Source organism: Opisthocomus hoazin, chromosome 5 (genome assembly GCF_030867145.1).
Source record: "Opisthocomus hoazin isolate bOpiHoa1 chromosome 5, bOpiHoa1.hap1, whole genome shotgun sequence".
NCBI lineage: Eukaryota > Metazoa > Chordata > Aves > Opisthocomiformes > Opisthocomidae > Opisthocomus > Opisthocomus hoazin.
The window spans coordinates 23,691,957-23,710,145 of NC_134418.1; the positions used below are offsets into that span (position 1 = coordinate 23,691,957).

The 18,189-nt window shown below is 47.1% G+C and overlaps 1 protein-coding gene and 1 long non-coding RNA gene across 7 annotated transcripts in view; one reads left to right on the top strand and one right to left on the bottom strand.

Moving 5' to 3' along the window:
* Positions 1-10,044, bottom strand: part of LOC142361540 (uncharacterized) — a 53,873-nt gene extending 43,829 nt beyond the window's left edge. The window contains exon 1 of the long non-coding RNA XR_012764158.1: positions 9,963-10,044. This is a non-coding gene — a long non-coding RNA (uncharacterized LOC142361540). The remainder of the gene's footprint in view (positions 1-9,962) is intronic.
* Positions 10,045-13,966: 3,922 nt separating this feature from the next.
* PCDH7 (protocadherin 7) overlaps positions 13,967-18,189 on the top strand; it is a 288,307-nt gene continuing 284,084 nt past the window's right edge. For all 6 annotated transcript variants that reach the window (XM_075420672.1, XM_075420673.1, XM_075420674.1 and 3 more), the window contains exon 1: positions 13,967-17,148. In XM_075420672.1, the coding sequence (XP_075276787.1) occupies positions 13,975-17,148 (3,174 nt within the window). In that variant the 5' untranslated portion in view covers positions 13,967-13,974. The remainder of the gene's footprint in view (positions 17,149-18,189) is intronic.

Genomic DNA, 18,189 nt, shown 5'->3' on the forward strand with positions numbered 1-18,189 from the left:
AATCTCCCACTAAATTACATTCCATCTGTGAAGCCTATAAAGCCTTAATCATGCCTTCTAACAAACGTTATCACACATATAGCAAAAGATGCCCAGAGAGAAGACTAGAACATTTGGGAACTTCTACCATCTGTGCATCTCCCACTTATGCTGACCCCTTCTCCCCCTGCCCTAGTTCCTTCTTCTCCAAAGTGTGGTATACCTAAACGCATTTGCTTTTGAGGAGATAGGGATCTTTGCTGTCCTCTGCCTGCAACAGAAATTACTATATGCCACACAATAATATTAAAAGGACATTATTAGGGTCAAAAAATGAAATGCTGATTTCATAGACAGAAAATTATCGAAATGAAGTTATAGGTGGAACCATAGTTCCACTCACTTGTATGTGTGCAGTCTGACATAGTCTTTCATAATTTTGCCCTCAAGGGCCCTGCTTTCTTCATTGTGCAGAAATGACCTTCTCTGAAGTGAAATCAAGGAGGAAAACAGTGTTTCATGGTGTGAAAGCATTGTACTTCAAAGCTGGAGACTGACACTCACTTCCATCGTAGAATTCCCCTGTGATACCAAGTCACAGAAAAAAACATTTTGATTGTGATTTTACCTATTTCTGAGTTCTTACCTGAAATCCTGAAACTGATTTGCAGAACAGTGCACATACCCAGACATACACTATGTCAGTGAAAGTTTTTATGGACCTAAAGGGTTCAAATTTGATAACCTAAATCTGTGGATATTTTTGACCTGCATCTCCATATTACCTTCCCATTTCTAATACTGGAATCATAATAACCCCCAGTATAATACAGTTATTCCCCAATTAAATAACATTTTTGAACTTTTTAAACAATGCAGAGATGTACATCACAAAAAACTCCAGTTAGGAATTCTGTGTACGGGAAGTTATTTGAACAATGTGCAGTAAATAAGGCCTTGAGACCAACACTGAACATGGAAAAAAAATAATTAAGTAGTTTCTTATTAAGTTCAACCTTACACTTTTGCTCTGTGTAATTAAACAAAAATACTTTTTTAATTTATTAAAATATATTTGTTTATTTAATACATACTTGTTCATGTATGTTTAATTAAATTATTTAGTTATCTATTTATTTTATTCCATGTTGAAATCTACTGGGGAAGGAGTAGGTGAGCATGTAATTATATTGCACTCAAACATTGTAATGGATGGTGCAGTGGCATCAGAATTAAGGGTCTACTGACGGTATTATTCTGATATTTTCTGAGTATTTGAACTGGTAATATGAATAAAGCTCTTGATAATAGTTTTGGGGTTTGTGAGGTTTTATTTCTATACCATTTCCTAGCCAAAACCCAATCAAACAAACTGAAAACAGAATTAAAATTTAATCATATGCTCTATCAGCAATGCTCACTTCATTGGTCATCAGGACTGTATCATTATGATCTGCTGAATGAGTCTTTGCTATTTGAACAACAACTAAACATATACTATTCTACCATTGTTTATGGAAAGCATGAATGGAATAATTTTACAGTAAATTTCACAGGTTTTTTTTTGGTATAATTGGTACTTAGGACAGTCAATAACCTTTCTTCATCCTTTTCTCTCTATTCTGATCTAACTTTCATGCCCTCATGTTCAAACATGGCAGCTTTCTGATCCACACTGCTATGTCGCAAAAGAGAGGTCACATAATATCCGAGGAAAGCAGTGTCTGGGCAAAGATCTGAAATTGTCAAGAAAGTATTAGTCAACCACATGCTGGGCTAGACCCAATGTGAGAGAAATCGTTGGTGAATTTATTTTCTAAAAATGTAAAGTCCTTACCAATCTTATGTAAAATTCAGGATTTTTTGGTGGACTGCAACTTGAACAAACTTGAATGGGTGGATGTTAGTATTCACACAAAATAGTCACAAAAGCTAGCCTCTCGAAAGCTCAAGTTCCTAGTGAAATGCATGAAAGTGTATAAACTATTTGAAAAAGATTGTCTATAAATTTCATCATCGGTACAATAATCTAGCTTCACTATGAGATATCACTGAATCAGTCTGACTTTTTTCAAACCTTTAACTATATCTTCAAACTTTGAAAGAAGAAGTTATGTGCTGAAGCTCAGTAAAGTAATAAGCAACTTTGAAAAGGGGTGTATTACTCAGAGTGTCATGAAGTCATAATAGCTGATGTTATCATTCTGACTTATAACTTTCAGAGTAGTATTAATAACAAGTTAAGTCAATAACAGCTTCCAGGAATGACACATTAGATCAAAACTAGAAAACTTTTCTTGTCGTTAGTTTGTGTTCATGAATTTTTTGGAGCTATAGTAAATTAAATATATCCTCTTTAAACCACACTATGAGTCATGTAGACTTCCTTGAGAAAGAAGAATTTAGTATAAAAATGCCAAAATATTCTTAAAACAAAAACAATAGTTAATAAAAGACAAATATCTTCGTTAAAAAGTAGATTCACCCATCTGTGTTGATGTATAGTTTTAAAATGAAAATTAGAACTCCCTCAACTTTCTGAAATCTGTTCTTTCCCACTTCTCTTTTATAAAATTTTGATTGTATGTGTTCATAAAATTTAAAAACAATGGTTCCCTATTTTCACCACTCCATTATTCTATTTTGAATACTCTTTTTCTAATTTATCTCTCTAAACTTCTCTAAGGTACCTGGCAGAAGAATCTTCATGGAACAATTTATTCTAGTATATGGATTTGGCTTGTTCATCAAGGACTTAAATATATATATATTTTTACTGTATATTCAGCCTCATAACATCTGATAACTGCTGGTATCCCTCTTCCTTTGGATTAACCTTTAACACTCTGGACAGCTCTGTTCTTGTAAAATGCCAAACCCATGCACATTTTCAATTTGTTTTCACCTGTTTTCTCCTTATCTATGCACTATCCTACTCTGCAAAAGTGCTAAATTCTTTTGGTCAGATTTAACCTCTTCTGTTCTGGAATGATCTACTTACCTTTTCACTCTCATTCTTCTACTTTTAATATAAAGCATTCAGAAGTGCAAAATAATGAACTTGCAGATGAATGATGTAGACAATATGCAGGCAATACATAGACAACACAGACACACAGACATACAGTGGCAAAATAGCAGAATATGTAAATAGTAGATCACCTTGTAGACTTTAATGGAGTATCTGCCTTCAGGTCTTATGCAGAAATTTGCTAAGAAAGCAATGGTTTCACTTTTGCAGAACATGCTACAAATTAGCAAAAAGAAGTAAAACTACGATTGTTTACCTAGACATACTCAAATTATACATTGTTTCAGCTTTCAACAAGGCTCATGATGTGGAAATGAGGAAAACGATTAATGAAAGTAAAGACATGGAAGAAGAATTATCACATCTGAAATTAAATTAATTCTAAGACTACAAAATACTCAAAGCAAACGGTCTTGATTGATTACCTCCACTGCAGAATCCTGAAGGAATTAGTGCATATATCTGAAAGGTCTAGAACAAGGATTCTTAGTAAGTATATCAGGATAAGTATTTATGGAAAATAGCAAATGGCCTGCCTACATTTGAAAAGGGAAGCTGAAGGAGGGAAATACATAGATGTCTCAATATGATTTTTAGATGGTTTTAGAATGCAAAGCTTCAAAATAAATTTAGGAGCAAAGAGTGACTAATGGCACAGAAGTACAAAGCAAAAACCAAAATCAATCTAAAGGTTTCAAAAGGTAGATGATACCATTTAGATGATATCTTTCTTTGTTAATTTCTCTTCTAAGCAAGGCAAGTGGATAAGAAATCACCTATCCAGATTTTAAAACAGTTTTTGACACTATATGATAGGAAAAGTGTTAGCTAAGATTAAGAAGATAAAGAATTGACTAATCAGAAGAGGACAACAGATTGTGTTAGGTGTTTGCATCATTACGTGGAAGGTGTTAAGGGGTTCTTCACGGGCTATCTTGCGATACACCTTTATGATATTTAAATTAAAGACTAGATCACAAAAACCTGGAGCATGCTGCTGAAATTTGCTGGTAAACCAAGTCTGAGAATCATCAAAATCATAAAAACATACAGGAAGAATGAAATTACTTTGATGACTTCTATGATAGAAATGGGATTACACTTAATAGTACAAAGAGCAATGTAACAAGATTTTCAGCAACAAACTGTGAGCTCATCAGCCGGAAATGACAGAGAAAGAGAAACATCCAGCCAATCTACTAGAGAACGACTATCAGCCACCAAAAAATGATGCAGTTGTGAAAAATGCTAATATTAGAGTATTAGACAAGGTATTTCTGGGAAAGAAGTGGATGTTTAATGCTATTACACGAGGTAGAATGCATCTTCATGATGGAAATGATGAACAATTCCTGTTCTCCATATTAAAGAAAGCTTCACTGAAAGCTTCAATAAAAATGGAGTGGAGGTGAAGAGGAAGTCTGTCAGCATGATGTCAGGAATAAAGAACTTCATTCATGAGAGGAAATTGAAAAATCTTTTATTATTTTGCAAACAAAATGAAGATGAGATAAATACTCTCTGTAAACACAGGGATGGGTAAAAAGAGCCTGCGGATGTTTATAGTGATGATATAGAATTTCAAGATCAACATCAGCCTAAGAATTTTTATATATATATATATATAAAAATATTGCTTTTATGCAATATGAGTTCTTGCACTAGTGGACGATGGGACTCATTACCCAAGGATCCACTGCCAATTTGTTTTGAGTCGTAAACACGATCTCTATGGTCAGCCAAAATAATATCTACACCAAGTGGTTTAATGGCCTTTATTTTGATCAAAATGCACATCATGTTCTTCTTCAGTCATCTGCTTAAGATCTACATGAATGCTTTAAACATCGTTCACTCACTAGGTGTCTAATGCAAAGCTTATTTAGTCAAAGTACTTCCATTGACTTCTGTGTGCTTTGGATTAGGTTCTATATCCTTACCCATTAACCAGCTGCTGCAGGCTTCCAGTTTTATCACAATATTAGACTGCTTTTCTCTTTTTACCATGATCTTAAAAGGCAAAGAAAGAGGTATACTTTGGTTTGCCCTGACTGTTCTTTACTGTGCTTAAATTGCAGTTATTTCCTGCTGAGCCCTGGATGAGGTTTAGTTTGTTGAAGAACAACTTTTTAATCATCTCACAGAATGAATGAACTGGAAGATATGTCAAGCTTCTATCAGAAGATGAAAAATGTGGAAACTTATCAGTAACTCTCTCCCTCTAGATATATTGTAGGTCATAAAAATCCACTCTGTACAGTGCTTATTACTTTTACAAAGGAAGCTAAAAATGTAATTATGCCAAGGATGATCACCGAGAAACTGTGCAAAACAGTCAAAGCAGGCATAAAAGTATGGTTGCTTGTGCATGGCAAAAAGTGCAAAACAGACAGCAGGAGGACAAATTATTTCAAAGACAGGATATGTAATCTTCTCCACAGGAAGGGTGGCTACAACCTCTTCACTCTTATTTTGCAGAACTAGGGTAGCAGTGCAAAACATTTCAGAAGCAAAGCTGATCAAGGTTGTACCAGCATATAGATCAGTACTTACCAGCCTAGAACACTCTTGACTACTGGATTAACTTGTCTTTATTGTTTTTCCTATCAGTGCTTACGGGATCCTGTTTTAGGATGATATAAACTGGGCCTTCCCCAGCCTCTAATGCTCAGTTTGGCTAAATGACAACGTTCTTCACTAGGCATGTGCAGTGCGGGCATGGATATATATGTTCATGATTTAACCTATTTCAGGGAAAGGTGCGAGGGACACCACCTCTTCACACTTGCTTTATCTTGCTCACCATTAACAGCAGGTGGTAGCAGGTGAATAGCCCTTGCTTTTTTTCAGTGAATAGTCATGCTTCTGTTAAGAGTCAAACAAAGGATTAACAAAAAAATGGTATGCTTCTGCACTGTACAGCTAAATATGGGTTATAACAATACAACCTCTAAGGGTTCTAATGTTTCACTTTTCATGTGACAAGAAAAGGCAAGTCTAACATTATAAAATACCTAGTAAAGCAATTTTAATCATTGCAGGACAAGGCCAAACAAATGGTCCAGCAAGCAATTAACAATTCGGTCCTATTCTAAATTCCTTTCCTTGCCACCATGTTTATTTCCCTAATTTATAATATCTATGTATTTATATAACTCTTATTTCAGCCAGAGAGAAATGATTATTTTTGATGAAGTAGACAGAAACATTAAAGTTCCCAAATAAGTCAGTATAAGTGTAGACTTAAAAATTACATTTTAGTTATAACCAATAACATATATTGGCGTTAACTTACAGAAAGGAATAGAGCGCCACAGGATTCAATTATCCATCACTGCATTTGAATTTTAATATCAAAGGTTCTGCTTCTGAACTCTGCAGAGTTGCCATCTTGCTAGGATATTTTCTCTTCCACTCAACAGACAGATGACACAATAGATGCACGAAGGCATGCCAGAACTTTTATGCTATCCTGAATTATATTAATAATGAATTAAAGCTGCACAGGATGCACTAGGAATATCAGACAAAACATTTTATGATCTGCTGATTCTCACTTAAAAATTAAAGAAAACTTTAACTCACAATAAAGACATTTGCATCTTCCTAAAAAAAATAAAAATTATGAAATGCAGAGCATAGAACTGAAAAAATATATTGGGTTGAGAAGCCTCAAGAGTGTGTAGAAGTGAAACGGTTTTAGAAAGTCTGTGTGCTCAGTTCTGTATATAAGGGATAGCTGACAGAAATAAGTGCAAGCAGGAGCTGAGAATATCTATATATTCTGCAATATTCAATATATCTATATTTATTAAATATATCTGTAGCAGTTTTGTATATCTTGCTGCTATCCATCAAATTTCATGATACAAGACTTTCCTTTGTATCTGTAGTTACCTGGAACACAAACTTGTTTTAAGCTCTCTTCAGAATGAGCTGCTTTGACTTTCCAGCAGTCTGTCATATGAAGTGGAAGTGATTGCCACTTATTCAAATACTGAGGTGAACACAGAATATATTAAAAAAAAAACTATATTAGTGCAAAGCTGTGGTCTGATTAACCTTATCTGGAAAGACCCATTTGTTAGTGGTTTGCTGGGTGACTGAGCAGGTCGTTGCACTTCCTTTTCTCTCAGAGGGATAATTTACAAAGCACTTGGAGACCTTCAGTGGACTCGCTATTGATATCATCCTTGGAAACATTACATAAAGAAATCCTACATTATTTCCAAAGGTAACTGTGGTGTTCTCTGCTGGTGAATCCATATGCATATCAAATGTATCCATTTAATATTTTCAGTGACAATGAACATATTTTTCTTTCTTTGTCAGTGCTACCTGGTTTTCATACATTTCATTTAAACTAAATCCAGCTTTAATTATCTCCCCTGAATGTCTCATTGTATCTGTATATGTAGAATCCATAATAATTATTCATCATTTCCCTCTGTTTTTAATAGGAATTAATCCAAACTCACTTGAAATGCCTTTTTGCCCTATAGTTTACTTTGAATCTAGAGAAATTGAACAACAGTTAAATTAAAAAAATAAATATATAAAATAATGGGGCCAGATGCAGCACTCGTTTACATTACTGCAAATCCAGGAAAGCCAGTAGCTGCATGTGAAATAGAAATCTAACCAAAATCTGACTTCCCTCATGAAAATTCACATGTTTTTAAAAACCTTTCATTATTTTTTCCTTCTGATTTTAAACATGATCTGTCTGTCATTTCTGCATGATTTTGCATGGTTAGATTTTTTATCAACATCTGGAAAAAAATTTGCTCTGTAAAAGGTCTTTAATACCAGATTCTATAGAATAACGTATTTAAAAAAAAAAAAAAAAAAGAAAAAATGGAAACCTCAAAGTTATTCATTGTGATTTGTAAGCAATATATATACACTGCAAAAATCCTAGCAAACGGAACCACAACCACTTTTCCTAAATGTTAGGTTTCGTCATTCTTCATAACTGTGAGAACTCAAAAAAGCTGATGGAATCATGCCGCTGCAAGAACCTTTTATTTCGAACGGACCTCACATATTACTTTAAGAAAGAGCAATTATAATCATGTGTGATTTAACCACTGCTATCCAACACGGATTATTTTTGCTCTGTCAGTAACTTTTCCGGTGCGTTAGCTAGTTCACAACTCTCACAGAGAAGACCAGAGGATTTAAACAAAGTAACTGGCTCCATGCTTAGCTAGCATTCAGTTAAATAAGTGCAGATGCAGTTGTTACCTGCTTAGATCTGCCGTTTCCTGATTTAAACTCTCAAGTTTTACCATCCATCAGAAAGGCTGTCGCTGCAGCGAATAATTTAATCACTTCTGCCTATTACACGCTACTACACACAGCAAGCACATCTCCGAAGCTCTGAGAGGCACCGGGCAAGTGTCAGCTGCTACTCAGCCGATTTCCGGTACCTCCAGCGCAACCAGCGCAGGGAGCTCTGGAGCGGCCGGGGGGAGGTTGTGGTGCGGAGAGTGAGGGTGAAGGGATCACGGTAGAATTGCACCGGATCAGCACGACGCTTCGGATAGACGAAGGGTCAACGCGGGCTTAGTGCTGCTGTGGTGCCATTCCGTCTGTTTGTCCCTTGGTGGAGTTCTTGAGTCAGTTTCTCCCTTCCGTCAAACGGCTTTAACTGCTTTATGTGGCGTTTCTGTCTTTGTTTTTCCCTTACTTTCGAGTTTGCTGTCATGTTTACTGTATTTAACCTTTTTCTCGTATTATTATGTATATGTTACTTTCAAGCCCACATGACTTTTTTTTTTTCCTTCGGGAGCTTCTTCATTCGTGTGCGCGCGTATGTGCGCGCAAACAGTAACACGAAAAATGTATTTGTCAATGTGTAGTGTGGTATAGATATGTAAATAATCTGTCTCTCTTTAACCCGAGATGGATTCCCCCTGCAGATCCCAGAAGTCATGTTCCAGTGAGAGCCACCGACATTCCGAAACTGCGAACAACAAACCGTCGCGGGCTGCAAGCGCCAACCGCGGACGCGAGTTCGGGCGCCGGCGGCAGCAACCGGGCTGCGCCGCGAAAAGCGGATGAACTTGCCATTAATTTCATCTGCATGTTTCAGCCGTGATCCCGGTCTTGCCAATCAACAACGACAACGACAGCGACAGCAAAGCCCCGCTGCAGAGCGTCGGAAAGGGAGCTTCTGGGGTGGGGGGAGTGTGGATGGGGGGGGGGGGCGGGGGGGCAGAGGAGCTGGGGAAGCTCCCAGGCTGTTTTAGGATTCCCCCACGTACAGCGAAGCTGCAAATGTCAGCAAGACAGATTCCTTCCTACACGCAAGGTGCCACCTCGGTGGCCTTATCAGATGTTCCCTTTAAGGACACAAGCTCTTATTTCCCCTCTGTATCTCCGGCATCTCGGGCTGTTTTATTTATTACAGCCGATTACATTTGTGATCCTGCTTCCCCCTTGATCTCGCCAGACCGGGAGGACAAATGCCGTGCCGTGTCTGAGCGGGGGTGGGCGCCTGCGTGCGGCCGTGGGGGAGGGGAGAGCTGGGGGAGGGAGTTACACTGCGCAACAGATTTGACGGGGAGGGCCAGACCCCCCCAACCCGAAACAGCTGGGCTTGCTCCGACCGGCGCTCAAACAGCTGTGTGCGCCCCGGCGGCGGGACCGAGAGCCCGGGGGGGTGGTGGTGTCGGCGGGGGGGGGGTGTGATATCCCGCTCCCCTCCGCACGGAGGAGAGGGATGCGGGGGTGGGGAGGGAGGTGGACACGGCCAGCACAGCCCCGTCCCCTCCCCCCGCCCTCCGGCGTCCTGGGCACGTGGCCCGGGAGCAGCGCTGCCATCCACCATGCAGCGCACGTCGGGCCCATTTCCCACGCCGGCCGCCTGCCCAGGGGGAGGAAAGGAGGAGGAGGGGGAGGAAGGGGGAATGGTAGGGAAGGGGGGGGGGGGGGGGGAGGCCGTTACCTCTGCTCAGAAAGAGGAACCAATCCACTGTGAAGGACTTAGGACTCAATCCCGAGCAGGAAAGACATTGCACATTCAGAGAGAGATTGCATGTGAAGACACTGCAAAAGAGAAAGAACGAGAGGGGGGGCCCGGGGGCGGGGGGTGCGCAGACTGCATGTGAAAGGCGTAGTGTGTGTAAGGGAGGCCAGCCGGGGTGGGAAGGGGAGGGGGGAGCCATTGCACATGGCAAGAGAAAGAAATCACTCATTCGCTTGAAAGAGGCTCTCGCAAAGCAGACCGTAGTAGAAGTAGACATGGGAGACAACGGGGAAGTAGAGGCAGACAAGAAGCGAGGGGTCCATGCCGTGCAACAGCCCAGAATCCGATTAAAGTTTATGGCGGGGAGGTTAAAAGCGCTTTCATCCCGCCCCTCCCCTGGCGAATACATTAAGTTTCCTGGCTGCGTTTAAAAGGACAAAGGGAAGGCAACAGCGGGAGCTGCGGGTTGCATTTGTATTGTCAGTGCAGGGAGCCAGTGTAATGCAGTATGCTGGTATTCCTACGTACTAGTATGTCTGGATTTTACACTGTGGGCAAAATTTCCTCCTCTCTGAGCTCCAGAACAGCGAGGGGGAATTTTGATAAATTCAAGTTGCTTGGCAAATATAATAGGGATTTGATATTAATCCTACTTAACCCGCTGCGAAGATGCTGAGCTCCCGAGCCCTCCCCCCTCCGTCCGGGACTGCGGCGGTGAACACTGAGCCTGCGCCGAGCCGGGCTTTCTCGCTGATGCTGCAGATATAAAGCCGAGCGTTTTCAGCATCGGCATGTGGGGGGGGGGTTGTTCTGGCGAGGTAGGGAGAGCGGCCGGAGCAGCAGCCCTTCGGAACGGGGAGCGGTCCCTCGCTCCTCAGCGCCAATTCCGCGCGGCGCGACTGTGCCCCTCCGTGCCCCTGGGCTCCCCAAGGAAAGAGGTGTCAACCTTCCCTTCCTCCCACGTTCACTCACCCCCCCAAAAGACAAAGACACGCTGTGACCGTTGCTTTGAACCGCCTCAACATACCCGGCCGCTTTTCGCTCAGACATGCCACCGCGACGAAACAGAGACGTTTCGCTCCATTCGCCTCCTTTATTCAAAATCACCGTTTCAAACGAGCAATGCACATGCACAGAGCCCGCAAAAACTTGTTTTCCCACACGTGTTCGCGGGGGGGGTAGGGGGAAGAGCAGCCGGCTTCCTGCCCCCGCCTCGCTGCGCACACCGCGCACACCCACACGCACACGCCGGTTCTCTTTCCGCCGGCTGCCCCGCGGTCGACAGGGTCCTCCCTCTCCCGCCAGCCCCCCCGAGCCTCCCTCTTTTCCCTCCAGGATCCGGATGGAGAGGGCAGGTACAGGAGCCGGGCACCCCCCGGGCGCGGGGTTAGGGGCACGCCAGCGCCCTAGGCGATTACAAGGCACAAAGTCAAAGGGAGAAGCGAACCGGGCACTGAAATAAACAAAAGTTGAGCGGAGAGCTTTAACGTTAAAGTTTATTTCCCGCTTACCCAGGTAGGTGACGCTACATTTTAGCAGTCATCGAAGCAGCAAGACTCTGTTCAGAAATAAATCTGTTACTTCTTACATGAGTTTATTCTACTAACCCTCTCGCCCCCTTCCTGATCATCTTCTCCAAGGGTTGTATTTTTTCTTCCCTTCTCCTAGGAAACCCACAAACACGCTTAAAAGACATATTCAAATCATGGCAATAGGAAGAACATAAGCACAAAGACCAAAAGGCTCAAACAGCACTGGGGAAACAGGACGAAAGTCTGAGATCTCAGGCAGCCCCCCTTCCTCCCTGGAGTTTTATGCAGTTACAGCGACTGCAGCGATTTCACAAGAGCACCGCCACGACAGGGGAAGGTGGGAATCTGCGAGAAAGGAGTTTTCTTACCAGCGTGATTCCGCAAAATGCAGAGCCCCGAACGCGCGCCAGCTCTGCCTAAAAGAAAGGCGAGTAAACATTTGCTTTAAAAATCGTTGCTCTGTTCACAGTCTACAGCGGAGGTGGGAAGGGAAAGGATAGGAGAGAATCACTACAGATCACGGGTTTGAGAAGGCAACAGCAGCAACACTCGGGCGTGTAATGAGGATCGTTTCTGAGGACTAAACTGGTGTTTTGCGATGAGCAGCTATCACACTTGCAGCACTAGCAGCAGCGAAGACAGAGGGTAAGGCTGGGCTTTCTGGAGTGCAGCGCTTGACTCGTCCTCCCTCCTCCTCCTCCTCCTCCCTCCCTCCCTGTCTCACTCTCGCTCGCTCTCTCTTTGCTCTCCCTCTTTCTCTCTCTCCCTCTCTCTTTCTGTGTGTGTGTGTAGTGCAGCGCAGGCGGCTCTGCTGCTGCGGCGTCAGGGAAGAGCTACCGAGAGAGCCTTCAGCAGCTCCCACCACTTTGGGCAAACTTGCCGGTTTACTGCTTCTTCTTCTTTTTTTTTTTTTTTCTTTTTTTTTTTTTTTTTTTTTCCGAGTGGGAAGCTTCTCAGTTGCCATTCAACATTTTAAAGCACAAGCCGCTCTGCTGTGAAAGCGCCCGAGCCACACTCCTCTGAAAGACACAGGAGGGAATACACAATTGCAGATTTCACTCACCGTGGCGGTGCAGATCACAGGAAACAACTGACTGATATAATTTTATTTGCAAATAGAACTCTCTGTAATTTTTTTTTTTTTTTTTTTAATCGCGCCGCGGCTCTTTTCCCCTCCCCTTTGCCATGCCGCTTGTATGGATGTAATTCAGAATCTGTGTTAATTCACGTGGGGGATCCAGTTACATCTTGTTCCGCTCCGAGTATATTTACGAGAGACCAATAATCGCCTTTGGACACATAGTTTTGTTGCTAACCTTTGAACTGAAAGGATCAAGTTCAGATCTGGTTACCTGCATTGGGACGGGAAGGAAGAGGAGAGAGAGAGAGGAGAGAGAGAGAGAGAGAGAGAGAGAGAGAGAGAGAGGAGAGAGACTGCAATCTCATTTGTGAATCGCTCTCAGTGCTGCAGATCCAGATTGCTTTAACACATGCACTGCAAATGCAGGTAAGGCACACACACAAACTGCGGATGCAAAAAAAACTTGGGACTGTTGTGTATGTATGTTCATATCTACAGCCTTGCAAATTCCGGGTTAACGGCTTCTGCAGTTTCTGTATCGTTGCTTTGTGACTAATGACCTTGCGCAGAGTTGTTAAAAAAAAATCCTCTCCGGAGAAAGAGCTGAACATTTTAGGCGATCTCTGAAGATGGATTTGGGAGCTTTTCTGCCAACCAAAAGGGATATTCTGTGGACTGCTCTGTAATACAAGGGGTTCTTCTATCAACTGTGCAGCTACCGACATTATTGGGATTTTTATTTTTTTCCTTACCTTTTTTTTTTTTTTTTTTTTTTTTAAAGAACTGCCTATTGCTAAGAGGATTTGGAGTTTTCCCGGACACAAGCCCTTTGAATAAAGCGAATCAAGGTTTGTTTTTTTTCCTGTGTGTGCAGAGAGGGAGAAGAATAAAGCTAATGCCTTGGTCGTAAAAGGCTGAGAGAGAGAGAGAAGAAAGACAGAGTGTGTGAATTGTAGTTAACTCTAGTGTCGAAGAAGACGACCTGGGGTGCTTCGAATAGCTCAGTGCTGCTCCTGCTTTTATTGCAAACCTTGCAAAGTGATTACAGTAAAATCAGAGAGGAGGAGGAGAAGGGGGAGGAGGAGGAAAATCCCATCCTATCTGCCGAGATGAATCTTTAAAAGGCAAAACACACTGTCCCGTGAACTGTAAGTACACTGCAACTGCAAGGCAGGGAGAGCAGCAGAGGAGCCGGCAGGCAGGGTTTTGACCACCGATTGCACCAGCCATGAGACAATAAGTTTCCAGGAACAGAAGGATTTTGTAACTGATCAGCCGGACACTCAGCCGCCCTGTTGGCTTCTCAGGGGAGTTTATTGGGGGGCGAGTGGGAGTGAGAGGAGGGGGGGGGGGTGTCGGTGCAAGGAAGATGAGGAAGATGCGGACTCCCTTCGGCTTTGTGCACTGCTGCTGCTGCTGCTGCTTCTTGCTCCTCCTGCCGCCGCCGCTCTGGGTCAGCCTGGCAGCGGCCAAGCAGCTCCTGAGGTACCGGCTGGCCGAGGAGGGACCCGCCGACATCCGCATCGGCAACGTGGCTTCCGACCTGGGGATCGTGACGGGCTCCGGAGAGGTGACATTCAGCCTGGAGTCGGGCTCCGACTATCTGAAGATCGACAACATGACCGGGGAGCTGAGCACCACGGAGCGGCGCATCGACCGCGAAAAGCTGCCGCAGTGCCAGATGATCTTCGACGAGAACGAGTGCTTCCTGGACTTCGAGGTGTCGGTTATCGGCCCCTCGCAGAGCTGGGTGGACCTCTTCGAGGGCCGGGTCATCATCCTGGACATCAACGACAACACCCCCACCTTCCCGTCCCCCGTCCTCACGCTCACCGTGGAGGAGAACCGGCCCGTGGGGACCCTCTACTTGCTCCCCACCGCCACCGACAGGGACTTCGGGCGCAACGGCATCGAGCGGTACGAGCTGCTGCAGGAGCCCGGCGGGGACAGCGGCCGCCGGGGCGGCGGCGGCGGGGGGGGGGGCTCGGCCTCGGCGGCCTCCGAGAGCGCCCCCTACCCCGGCGGCAGCAAGCGGCGGCCGGAGGCGGAGGCGGCGGCCCGCAGCAGCGTCTTCGAGCTGCAGGTGGCCGATACCCCGGACGGGGAGAAGCAGCCGCAGCTGATCGTCAAGGGGGCCCTGGACCGGGAGCAGCGGGACTCCTACGAGCTCAGCCTCCGCGTGCGGGACGGCGGTGACCCGGCCCGCTCCTCGCAGGCGATCCTCCGGGTGCTGATCACCGACGTGAACGACAACAGCCCCCGCTTCGAGAAGAGCGTCTACGAGGCGGACCTGGCTGAAAACAGCAGCCCCGGGACGCCTATCCTGCAGCTGCGAGCCGCCGACCTGGACGTGGGGGTGAACGGGCAGATCGAGTACGTCTTCGGGGCAGCCACCGAGTCCGTCCGGCGCCTGCTGCGGCTGGACGAGACCTCTGGCTGGCTCAGCGTCTTGCACCGCATCGATCGTGAGGAGGTGAACCAGCTTCGCTTCACCGTCATGGCCCGAGATCGGGGCCAGCCCCCCAAGACAGACAAGGCCACGGTCGTGCTGAACATCCGCGACGAGAATGACAACGTGCCCATCATCGACATCCGCAAAATTGGGCGCATCCCACTGAGGGATGGGGTGGCTAGTGTGGCCGAGGACGTGCTGGTGGATACCCCCATCGCCCTGGTGCAGGTCTCGGACCGGGACCAAGGCGAAAACGGTGTGGTGACTTGCACAGTGGTGGGCGACGTGCCCTTCCAGCTCAAGCCGGCCAGCGAGGGTGAAGGGGAGTCGCAGAACAAGCGCAAGTATTTCCTCCACACCTCGGCCCCTCTGGACTACGAGGCTGTCCGTGACTACAACGTGGTGATCGTGGCTGTGGACTCGGGCAGCCCCAGCTTGTCCAGCAACAACTCCTTGCTGGTGCGGGTCGGGGACACCAACGACAACCCCCCAGTGTTCAGCCAGACTGTGCTGGAGGTCTCCTTCCCAGAGAACAACTTGCCCGGCGAGAGGGTGGCCACAGTGGTCGCCACGGATGCGGACAGTGGCAAGAATGCCGAGATCACCTACTCCCTGGAGGCCTCACCCCTCTCTTTGGAGGCATCAGGCGGCATCTTCAGCATTGACCCCGACTCCGGCGACGTGTCGGTTCAGGCCGTGCTAGACCGAGAGCAGCAGGACACCTACGAGTTCCAGGTGATGGCCCGGGACAAGGGGGTGCCATCACTGCAGGGCTCCACCACGGTGGTGGTGCGGGTGGTGGATCGCAATGACAACGAGCCGCGCTTCATGCAGGACGTGTTCACTTTCTATGTGAAGGAGAACCTGCAGCCCAACAGCCCTGTGGGCATGGTGACCGTGATGGACTTTGACAAGGGCCGCAACGCCGAGCTCAGCCTTTCCATCCAGCCCGGTGACCACGACCAGGCAGCTGGCACCTTCTCCATCGAAAATGACACCGGAACCATTTTCTCCACCGTCTCTTTTGACCGGGAACAGCAAACCAGCTACACTTTTAAAGTGAAAGCGGTGGACGGTGGTGAGCCACCGCGCTCTGCCACTGCCACCGTGTCCCTCTTTGTGATGGACGAGAATGACAATGCGCCCACGGTCACTTTCCCCAGCAACAGCTCCTACACCGTGCTGCCGCCCTCCAGCAACATGCGCACCGTGGTGGCCACTGTGGTCGCCAGTGACGCCGACACCGGCCTCAACGCCGACCTTAACTACAGCATCATTGGGGGCAATCCCTTCAAACTCTTCGAGATCGACCCGGCCAGCGGCGTGGTGTCTCTGGTGGGCAAGCTGGCCCCCAAGCACTACGGCCTACACCGGCTCGTGGTGCAGGTGAACGACAGTGGACAGCCGCCCCAGTCCACCACCGCCTTGCTCCATGTCTTCGTCAATGAGAGCCTGTCCAATGCCACCATGGTGGAGAGTCAGGTGGCCCGCAGCCTCCACACGCCCCTGGCCCAGGACATCGCTGGAGACCCCAGCTACGAGCTGAGTAAGCAGCGGCTCAGCATAGTCATCGGCGTGGTAGCTGGCATCATGACCGTCATCCTCCTCATCCTGGTGGTGGTCATGGCCCGCTACTGCCGCTCCAAGGGCAAGCACGGCTACGAGGCTGGCAAGAAGGACCATGAGGATTTCTTCACCCCGCAGCAGCACGACAAGGCCAAGAAGCCCAAGAAGGACAAGAAAGGCAAGAAGGGCAAGCAGCCCCTCTACAGCAGCATTGTCACTGTCGAGGCTTCCAAGCCCAACGGGCAGCGCTATGACAGCGTCAACGAGAAGCTCTCGGACAGCCCTGGCATGGGGCGATACCGCTCGGTCAACGGCGGCCCAGGCAGCCCTGACCTGGCCAGGCACTACAAATCCAGCTCGCCGCTGCCCACCGTCCAGCTGCACCCGCAGTCCCCCACCGCTGGCAAAAAGCACCAAGCCGTGCAGGACCTGCCCCCGGCTAACACCTTCGTGGGCGCCGGCGACAACATCTCCATCGGGTCAGACCACTGCTCCGAGTACAGCTGCCAGGCCAGCAGCAAGTACAGCAAGCAGGTGAGAGCGCTGCCCTCTGCGCAACCCCCCTCGCGGGGCCCGACACGCACACGCACACCCCACGGGTGGGGGAGCGGCCGTGCCCGCCTCCCCTCGCCACCCACACCGGCACAAGCAGACACGACCGTCAGGCGCAATGACCCGTTCAGCCCGGTATCCCCTCCCCTCCCCTCCGCCACCCCCCGCAGGCAGTCAGCTGCCCGCACCGACACACAGCACGCAGGAAGGAGAGACAAATATCTTTATTATTGTTCTCGTTTTTATGCTTCCCTCCGCTTTTCAGACCCGGCAGCCAACCAGCCCGCCCGCGCAGTCGCGCCGACGGGACCCGCAGACCGCGGCGGGGGCGGGGGACGGGCCGGCGGCTCGGTCGCCAGCCCCGACAGCGAGCTGTGAGGCGACCTGAGGCGCCTTTAGCAACTGCCCGCCCGCAGGTCAACCCCGGCGGTTTAGGGGGGGGTCGGGAACCGCCTCCCCGCGGAGCCGCGGCCCGCCCTCCGCCCCCGCGGTCCTGCCGCTCCCCCCCTTGATGCTTGCCCAGCCTGAGAGCTGAGGAGGGGAGTTTCGCCTCGACAGCCGGGTGTTTTTGGGGGAAAGGGGGTTGCTGCCTGCCTGGCCCTTCCTAAAACTGTGGGTGAGAGCGGGTTTGCAGCTGCCGCGCTGAAGCATTAATGGCTGTAATTACCAGATCGTTCATTAGGACCAAAATGCTTAAACAATCTACAAAGCCTCTCTGCGATCTAATTTACACCGCAGAGATCGCACTCATTGCAGCAATTGCTCTGAATACACATAAATGTTGGTGAGCTTAGCATCGCACCCTACTACCTTTTAATTGCCCCCCCCCCCCCCCCCCCCCCCCTCGTATATCAAATGAAACTCATCCATTCAAGCTGAGAGGCTCCAATTTGCCAGCCTGGCCGCTCTGTCTGTGGGCAGCGTGGCTGCCGTGAGACCTTTCGGAGCGAGGTGTCCCTCCAGCAGTGCCACAAGGGACGGAGCTCCGATCTCGGCTGTGGTGGTGGTGGAGACCGGTTCAGT